This window comes from Eurypyga helias, unplaced genomic scaffold, assembly GCF_000690775.1.
Source record: "Eurypyga helias isolate BGI_N326 unplaced genomic scaffold, ASM69077v1 scaffold5046, whole genome shotgun sequence".
Classification (NCBI taxonomy): domain Eukaryota; kingdom Metazoa; phylum Chordata; class Aves; order Eurypygiformes; family Eurypygidae; genus Eurypyga; species Eurypyga helias.
In genome coordinates this window covers 85798-95651 of record NW_010255897.1, presented here as the reverse complement: position 1 = coordinate 95651, position 9854 = coordinate 85798, and the positions used below count along the sequence as shown (strand labels likewise).

Here is a 9854-nt window from a genome sequence, read left to right as displayed (position 1 = left end):
TGCTCAACAGTCCTCCCAGGCACTGCAGTTTGTGAGCAGATCTCTGCATCTGCCTTGCAGGATTGCTTGTTCCTGCTAGTACAGAAAGCCAGAAGCATCCTGTGCAAAATGAACTAGATATTCTATATGAGAAAATCACTTTGCCTTAAGAATTCTTGTATTCCAGTGTTTCATTTCCTTTCAAAATCAGGCCCTGATTATTAAACTGTTGCCTGCTCATTTTGTTCAATATTGGTCACAAGACAATTTGATTCATGAGTTCCAGGGTCAGCATCACCACAGTATATGGCACTGTCAAAACTGGCTGTAATTGTTTGTCGATCGTGTCTTTTTTTATAGAAGAAATACAATGTAAGGCCAGCTCCTGTTAGCAGAAGGATGATCAGTAGAACAATCATCCCAGCTACACTCTTTTTGGATGAAGCAGCACCTTCATTTTTTGATGCTGCAAAAGACAAAACAGAACAATTACTACAAATGGCCAGACACTGCTATTGCATACAACAAAGGTCTCCTTAAGTAAACTGTCTGAGCTATCTGTAAAAGTACTGAACAATCATAACAGCAGTTGAAATTGATACATGTTCTGGATGAACAATGCAAAATTGGGGTCAATCTCTTCTCTGATCCTTTTAAAAGGATCATTATATGGTACTACAGTATACCATTTGTAAGGTAAAAAAAAAAAAACAAAACCCAAACACCAATATACAAACCAGTTTGAGGAAAAAGCTTTCTTTTTAAACAGATTTAAAATAAAATCATTTGTGACAGTTAAATAGGTACTTAAATGAAACTTTTCTGCAGGCAATTTAACCTGTAAATAATAAATGCCTATAAACTTACTGACATTTCTGTTTGATGGGCTAATAAGAAACAAACTTACCTTTATTGACAGGTGAATCATGGGTTGGCTCAACTTCAGTAACTTTAAAATTAACAAATAAATATATTAGACACATTTTGAAAGCAACTATTCAAAGATTAAATTAATACTGCATACATAATTTTTATTTTGCATTTCTATCAAATTTTAAATAATTATAGAATCACAGAATGGTTTGGGTTGGAAGGGACCTTAAAGATCATCTAGTTCCAACCCCCCTGCCATGGGCAGGGATACCCTCCACTAGACCAGGTTGCTCAAAGCCTCATCCAGCCTGGCCTTGAATACTTCCAGGGATGGGGCATCCACAGCTTCTCTGGGCAACCTGTTCCAGTGCCTCACCACCCTCTCCGTGAAGAACTTCTTCCTGATACCTAATCTCAGCCTACCCTCTTTCAGTTTAAAGCCCTTCACACTGAATCTATCAAATGTTCTTGTTACAAATATTTGTGGGGGAAATGAAAAACAAAAACAAAAAACTGTTGCCTCACTATTAATTGCTTTGAACACTTTTTTTTGTAGGGGAGACAGATGTTCAGTTTTTACACTTCCACAGTGCAAGGCTTCACACTTCACACCGAATAAATGAATTTTTTATGCTTGCAAAAGTGAAAAGCACATTTGTACTTAACAGCACTTAAAATGTATTTTTAGGCAACTTCCTTTTCCTCCCTCCATTGCTTGGGGAGTATGATTCAGTTAATTGCTTGCAGGACTGGCTGTCTTGGCCCTACAAAGCTGACGGATGACTCCACTGCCAACCTGCCAACATGTGAAGACCCACAAGCAGGACACTCAACAGGCTCCACGTTGCGTCTAACATATTTGTTCAATGATCTGTTTGCCAATGGCAACTCTGTGTGTGTACAGGGACTTAGCGCTACCGCATGTGTACAGATTTACATCCTCACTTTATGCAACTCTGCTGTGGACACATGGGAACTCACCCCAGGCTGTGACATATTCAGCTTTCGCATGGGTTGACATCCAAAAAGCCACAGGGCCACAAGTAACCATTAAAAATGAAATGTACTATGCTGTTTGATGGTCTTGGCGTGTCTCCCTATGCCTGTGTCAGCAGAGGAGTGGGTTGGGCCCCACAGCCCACCCTCACTTGATGCTTTCTGCTTGGCTGTCCAGCAGTTCCCAGCACACTTCACTGGTACTAACCACACTGGCAGCATCTGTCTTCTTCCTGCAGGACCTCAGTGACTTTGCACTGCTGCCCCTCAGCTTAGCTGTCAGGAGAGTGTCTGCCTTCTCCGCACCAGTTTAGTCATCCATTCATCATCTACTGACACTGCCACTCTAACCATAATGACAATGAATTTTCTCCACATTCTCAACAGATGATATGTTCACCCCTACCCCAATGTACAGCAAATGCCAAGAAATCAGTGCTTTTAAACAGAGAAGAGGAAACAGTGACTCATGTTCTTCTCCAACAGAAGCTACGCTTGACTTTGATGCATACGCACATGCATCAACATCAATGCATAAAGCATACCCAGTGTATAAGCAGTTTGTCTTGCTGTATATTAACCACTACTTCTAAAATAACACAGTGCACAGAAATTCAGAACTTACTTTTTGGGATTTTGCAAATAAAATTCTGGTCAACAGAGCAGTAATAGTTCCTCCAGGTTCCACTCAAGACATCCATGTCAACACAGTGTTCATCAAAAATTACTGTAGGCTCTCCTTTCTCCCAGTTGACAAATTCTACCGCATTTCGGTCTGTCCATAACCATTCACCTAAAATTAAAAGTATTACCTTGTGAGCGAATGAAGTGAGGAATCATTTATAAAAGGCATAATGACGTCGGATATTGAATTTATTAGTTGATTAAGTTAGCATCACAGAGAAACATAATTTCTCACTTTTTAACAGCCAGAGATATTCAGATGGGAGTGTACCAAATGCAAATGCTCACAAAGTTAACTCCATTAGCTTTCAGGGCCAGTGCTGTCAGTGGAGTAAGAAAGGCATGCTGAGGCCAATTGTATGAGGTACAACAAGGCCAAATGCCAGACCCTGCGTTTGGGTCACAACAACCCCAAGCAACACTGCAGGCCTGGGGATGAGTGGCTGGAGAGTTGCCTGGTGGAAAAGGCCCTGCGGATGTTGGTCAACAGCCGGCTGAATATGAGCCAGCAGTGTGCCCAGGTGGCCAAGCAGGCCAACGGCATCCTGGCCTGCATCAGGAACAGTGTGGCCAGCAGGACTAGGGAAGGGATTGTCCCCCTGTACTGGGCACTAGTGAGGCTGCACATAGAATGGTGTGTTCAGTTTTGGGCCCCTCACTGCAAGAAGGACACTGAGGTGCTGGAGCATGTACAGAGAAGGGCAACGGAGCTGGTGAAGGTTCTGGAGCACAAGTCCCATGAGGAGCGACTGAGGGATCTGGGGGTGTTTAGCCTGGAGAAGAGGAGGCTCGGGGGAGACCTGATCGCTCTTTACAACTACCTGAAAGGAGGATGCAGAGAGGTGGAGGTTGATCTCTTCTCCCAGGTAATGAGCAACAGACAAGAGGAATCAGCCTCAAGTTGTGCCAGGGGAAAGGGCTGTCAAGCAATGGAACAGGCTGCCCAGGAAAGTGGTTGAGTCTTTTGTACTGTTTGTTTTCAGTTAGACCAGATGAACCTGGCCCACCATGCAAGAGAGTGCCTGCCATTGCTGGTGACAAGAGACAGGGACTTGGGCAGCCATGGCCAAGGGCACTCATAGCAGCCCAGTCTAGACTCTGTCTGCAGTTGTCCCTCAGTCCACCATAAAAAACAAGCTTCAGAGTTACAGTGATACAGAAAACAGAATCAAATTTGTAGTTAAACAAACAAACAAAAGCTGAAATATTGTTGAATTAAAATAAAAAGTTCCACAAAAAAACATATGAAACCCCCCTGAAATTTGCATTAAGAAATATTTCCAGGGAGCTGATATGAGCTGCTATACCCTGTGTAGACTTCAGCTTATGGCTGCCTCAGCTTTTAATTACAAGACAACATTTTTCTTAAAAAACTAACACTGGTTAAATGTCAATCAATTTGAGTAAAAAAACAGTGACAGCAAACATTTTAATCACCTACTGCAGTGGTAAACTAGAACCTTTTACAGACTGAAATATACTATAATTACAGTAGAGGTACAAAAAGCAAAGACCTCTTGGTGGTTTATGTTATAAGCATTTTAGCAGAAAAGCTATTAAACATTTAACAGTTGATTTCTTTCTGATTATTTATTTAATTTTAGTATATTACTATGTTAGTGTTATTTAGCATTCTGTCTGTTTATTTAGTAGTTTATACCTCAGTATGTATTGTGAAATAATTACCATCAATATTTTTGAACAATCCAATCCAAATTTTTCTGAAGTCACTTGCAAGTGGAGACAGATAAAGCAAGAGAAAGTTCAGTTCAGCTGAATCTTCTATGGAAACCAGAGAAGCACCTGAAAATATCAATTAAATATTATATATAATTTCAGCAAGATATTCCTTTAGAAATTAATTACCTCAGTAAATAATCATGACTTGTTCTGTGATCAGCTTTTTCATATAGTAGAAAAGCTTGATAATAAAATCAAATTGCCTGTAGTTTATAACTGATATACGTACATACACACCTATGTATTATCTCTTGGTCCAAACACACAAACAACCTGTAAATCATCCGAATAAAAAAAAAAAGGCACTTACCCATTTGAATACATGTCATGGAAGCATCAGGCCAGCTTTCCTCAGAAGTGGTGTGAACATAGTAGCAATGACCACGGAAGGGAATCCAAGATCTACCACGCTTCGGTTCAGGACACTTTCCAGGAAGCTGTGGTGGTTCAGTGGGGATTAACTCTGTAAAGAAGACACACAGGTTTCAGCGGGGTCTTAAAAGCCAAGGGAAACATGTATTCCTGCACCACACATCAGCCCTACCAATTTGACAGTGATTCCAGGAAAAGGAATATCCCATAGACTTACATAATGATAAAAGATTGAACTAAACATGGCAAACTAGTAACAAACTATACTGGTTGGAGCTGGTTCTCCATTTTGCTAAAGAAAGCTTACACCAGTCTAACAGCAGTTGTCTTCAGCAAGGTAATTTTTACTTAAAACTTGTGAAAGTATACAGTATACGTAAAGGATCTCCATATCACCACCACAAGCCATTAGTTTAAATTCCAGCCTCCCAAATCATATTTCTTCCATTCACAACTTACCATTAGATTGTTTACAGAGAGATAAAAACGTTTCATTGCAAAATGTTGTCTTCCAAAAACCATCCAGATCTAAGTAGACACAGGCTGTGTTCTTATTTGGTTCTCCGCTGGCCCAGTTAAGATACCTGCTTCTCCTTCTATCTGACCATACGTAATGACCAAGAGTCTAAAAGCAAATTACAATAATGTTTATGTCACATACAAGAATTAGATTGAGAGAACATTAAGATACATACTTGAAGATATGTAAAAATTAGGAAAAATCAGAATCATGGTTTCTCGCACAAAATTAATTCATCTTCTGTCATGATTACATAGCAGTCTTCCAGTCTCCACATACTTCCACTCTCCACAGCAGTTAGGACAGTGGTCCTACAGGGGTTTATCTAGTACGCAGTCTACATTATTCAATTCACACCATCTGTTTCATGCATTAAATGAGCAAAGGGCCTCACAGTAACAAATTTGATTATAGAGTTGAAGATTTTCTCAAAAGAGTCCACACGTACACACAGATCAAATCAAGATTGCAGAAAAACCATTGTTAGCATTGCTCTAACAAAGGCTTCTCTCCATAGTCAGAAAGCAAATGGAAAAAGCAGATGTTCCACTGGAGAGAGGACTACTGATGACATTTTGCATGGGGCATGCACCACAGACCTCAGCCAACCATGCTAACAGGGCTTCTGGTAGGTTTCTAGCTCTTGCATGGGCCAGCTACTGGAGATGAGCTAAGCATGTTTTTTTTTTCAGTGTATTCCACCACTATTTGCAGAGGATGACCAACACCTGTCACATCCATGGCATCTGTCACCCTGACATGTGCAGCCTAGTCCCCTCTTCCTGTGATCTTTAGAGGCAGGCTCCCATCCAGTTCTTTCTTTGTGACTGTTTCCTTTTTCCTTTGAAGTTCTTGGCCATGTTTCATCCCAAATTCCTGTGTTATCCTGGTTTACCAGTGCCTCTGTCACTGACGTGTGGCTCCAGTTCCTCTCACCTCAGCACCTATGCCTTACTTAGTCCTGTGTCTCATCAAGCTCTGGCTCTACTCTCTTCTCTTGGCTTCACAACTCCGGTTCCACAAACATCCAGCTACATAATCTTTTTTCATGTTCTTTTTACATGTCTCTATTAGATTCTTCCCTATTCAGACCTTTCCACTCCTCACTGAGTGAGTTTGTTGGCAGATTTTCACAGGGTACTGGCTTCAGCTCCAAATACCACCCCAAGATGTCCCCATTGCCAGAGGCCTGCTCCTGCCTCTATGCTGCACCTTGCCATTTTCCCAATTGCCCAACACAAGCTCTTGTAGTGCTAAACTGTGAATTAACTCAAAACTTAAAGTAACCTCACAAAGAAAGAATTATTTTTAACCCAAGTTGTTTCCATTGTGTGCGTCAAACACACTGTGTCTTCAGAAACAGCAATGCTCCCCCACATGAGTATGTGGGTGACTATAGCGTAGGAAATGGAATACTCCATAGACACTTTGATAGCTGAAGCCACTGCCTACTGCAACTACATCCTTGGCAACCTTTGCAATGCACATTGTGGCATTCTCACTTACACTATGGCCGAACATTTAGGTGTGTAAAACCCCCAAAGTGAAGTCAGGTACCTCAGCAAGGTTTTAACACCTGCCACGCATTTATGGATCTGACCGATAGCACTCTCAGAGGAGCAAACAGTGACCACAGCAGTGCATCCTGTCAACCTCTGAGCAAGAAATATGGCTGATCCATGCTGATCCATGCTCGTGGTATGATTGTCACAAGCATCTGATGGACTCACCGTGTTGCTGTTAAGACCAATCCATACAGGCTCCCCATGCCTTAATACTTGTAACCACAGGTAAGATTCAGCATAAGGATCCAAAACGCTGGCGAGTTCTGCAGCCTGGTCTCTGCAGTTCTTCTGTGCCTCTTCCCAGCTCAGTTTGTAGTTGATGACTGCGTAGCGGTCATCACCGTAATTGTTAAAGCCAAACATCGGGACTAAGGGTTGGGATTTTTGTAGTTTGGGGTCTATAATGAGCAAACAAACAAAAGGAAAAGTCAAGCATTTTATATTGGCTAGACGTATAACACTGAGAGAAGATCTAGTGTACTAGAGTAGTCAAGTAATTAAGAGATGCTGGAATAATAAATTAAGATGTGTCCCATCTATTCCCGCAGTGATGAAAGCCACATTTTCATGTTCTGTGACAAAATTTTCTAATTCTTGTCAGAAAGACCTTTTAGCACTAATAACTGTATCACCTCTGCAAGCTCTAGACCTTCCCAAAGCATACTGTAACTGTGTAGGGCATTAAAGGGAAAAATTCCCCTACTTGTTCCATTATATATTAACATTTTTTGTATTTCTGACAAGTGATAGGTTACGGTAAGCACATCATGAGCAAGCAGAGGGATATAACTGATGATGATGAAATTGCCTGAGTAAGACTGTAAAGGAAATCAAGCAGGACAGTTTTTCAAAATAAAGAAGTTGCAATGCTTTTAAGTATAACAGCAGAATTTCAGTACTGAAGACTTTACCTGTATAAAGTCAAAGTCCTGTTGTGTCTCTCTCCCATCTCATCACCAAAAATAGTAAAATGCAAGACGATACATAGAGCTTTTGGTTTTTTTTTTTTTTTTACTCTTCTACTCCTTAAGATAGGAAAGGTTAAGAATTTTTCTCCAAAAAATAAAATGTGTGCTCATTTTCTTAAAATGGTCTGTAGTGTGTGTGATACTGTCAGGCTAATTTCAGTTAAAATAGGGTTGAATACGAAAAAGTCACTTTTAACACCAGTTGACATAACCACAATAAATCAGCTGTACTAGAAAGTGGTGAAAGAAAACCCACCAGAATTTTTCTGGCATATGTAGCTTTTGCTTGTTTTACATTCTTCATCTTTCCATTTTCCTGCCTGTTCAATAGGGTTCTTCATCATAAAGACACAGTCATCCTACAGGGGAAATGAGGTGAAGAAGAAAATTATGTGGATAGGTAGGAAACATTTCTACTTCTTCCAGATATACAGACTCACCTATCACACACAGGCACACACAGATGAACAGTGTGAAGGTTGTATATATGAACTCTTACAAGAAACATCAGGAGCAGCAATATGACGATAAGCATTTACAACGCAGCCCTAGGAAAGTCTGCAGTTGGATGGTGGAGGGAGTTGCAAAGCACAGTACAGAAGCAGGAAGTGTCTGGGACTGTCAGTATGTGTATAATCTCTGTAAATGCATGTGTACATGTGTGTGTAGTTTGATGCGTGTGTGCTAGGTCTGGGCCACAGGACATTTCAGATCTGTTGCTCTTTTCCTGGAGGTTATGGGGAAACTCCCCTCAGCACTGAAGCTTTCCTGGAGAGCTGAAATCCTCTTCCTGCCCCAGTTCAGCACTGGGAGCCAAAGTTGTCACCACAGCACAGTAATGTAGGGGTAGCAAGCAGAAACCACCTTTTGTGAGGGACACCTCCAAACCCTTTCCACTGCAATTTGAGCTTTTTACCTTCCTCCTTTCCCTCCCATGAGAAGCTTCTGCTTGGCTTTCGAGAGCAGGAAACAGCAGCTCTCCCTAAGTTATAGGGAGGTAACATAACCTTATGTTACGCCCTCAGGAGCACTAGCCCAGGTCTTGACTGCAAGCGGAGGAAGTTGTATGTGGTGGGAAATGGGCATCACCTTCCACAGAAAGCGTACATGTGTGAGATGGGGAAAAATTGGAGATACCAAAGCCCAGCTCTAGCCTGAATGGCACCAGAGGTTGAACCTCACAGAACTTCTCCCCATTTTAGCTGAAATCAAAGTAATTCTGTTATGAAAAAGAGAGAAACTTGGTAAAGCTGGCACAGGAGTACAGAAATAGTACTATCAAGCCGTATTGTACGTTAGCCATTTTGCAATTATTAACACTCAGTTTTGTCTTACAATTAAACACAATATGGTATGGCATTGCTGAAAGTTTCAAAGCATGCAGAAGAGATCTTTTGGAAGGGAGATTAGAGGGAGAAGATAAAAATGAGAAAGGAAGACCCAGTCTCCCTCTTTTGAGGATTTTGTTCAATGCATTTATCCTAATAAGTTCAGCCCCAAGAAATGTAAATATATGCAGTTATCTGACAATTTTCATCAAATCTAAATAATATTCACTGTATCCCAACATTATACGGTTTTTTCCACGCTTTAGTTTATTTGAATCTCCTGATCAGTCATTGTAAAGTGAGGGAAATTTCTCACTTGCCTGAGTTTTGCATAATGCTTCCAAACCTTTGTCTGGATACATACAGAATCATGGCAAAACACAGAAGTTGAAAACAAATAAATGAAGAAAGACCTTCCACATCATTACTCTGCTTTTAAAAGCAAAAAGATTAAAAATTTTCATAAAAAAAACTTTACAGAAAATACAGTTGTAGCTACACACATATTAATCTACAAGAGTTACAATGTTTAAGTGATAAACATAAATTAATATTTACCTTACTATAATAACTTCGGGAACCTTTTGCCCAATTTGTATAGTAAACTGGGCTTCCATCTGTCCATAAGTACGTGTGCTCCTGATTTATGTCATTCAGTCCAATCCAAGCATCAGTCACAGCATTTTTTAAGAGGGACATAAGGAAAGCTGAAAAGAAAAAGGAAAATTGTACAAGGTAGGAAACCGAACACACCTTTCCCCAACACTGCAGACTTCAGAGTGTCTGGAAATAGGATGATGAGTTTTGGTTTTCTATTTTTTAATAAGGT

At 40.6% G+C, this 9854-nt stretch overlaps 1 protein-coding gene across 1 annotated transcript in view; it reads right to left on the bottom strand.

Annotated features, from left to right (window-relative positions):
- Positions 1 to 200: 200 nt before the first annotated feature.
- LOC104511015 (macrophage mannose receptor 1-like) overlaps positions 201 to 9854 on the bottom strand; it is a 30506-nt gene continuing 20852 nt past the window's right edge. Inside the window, exons 22-30 of the mRNA XM_010153457.1 lie at positions 9584 to 9732; positions 7954 to 8056; positions 6895 to 7127; positions 5104 to 5269; positions 4583 to 4735; positions 4219 to 4335; positions 2474 to 2641; positions 887 to 928; positions 201 to 445 (exon numbers count right to left, since the gene is read on the bottom strand). Of these exons, the coding sequence (XP_010151759.1) occupies positions 201 to 445; positions 887 to 928; positions 2474 to 2641; positions 4219 to 4335; positions 4583 to 4735; positions 5104 to 5269; positions 6895 to 7127; positions 7954 to 8056; positions 9584 to 9732 (1376 nt within the window). The remainder of the gene's footprint in view (positions 446 to 886; positions 929 to 2473; positions 2642 to 4218; positions 4336 to 4582; positions 4736 to 5103; positions 5270 to 6894; positions 7128 to 7953; positions 8057 to 9583; positions 9733 to 9854) is intronic.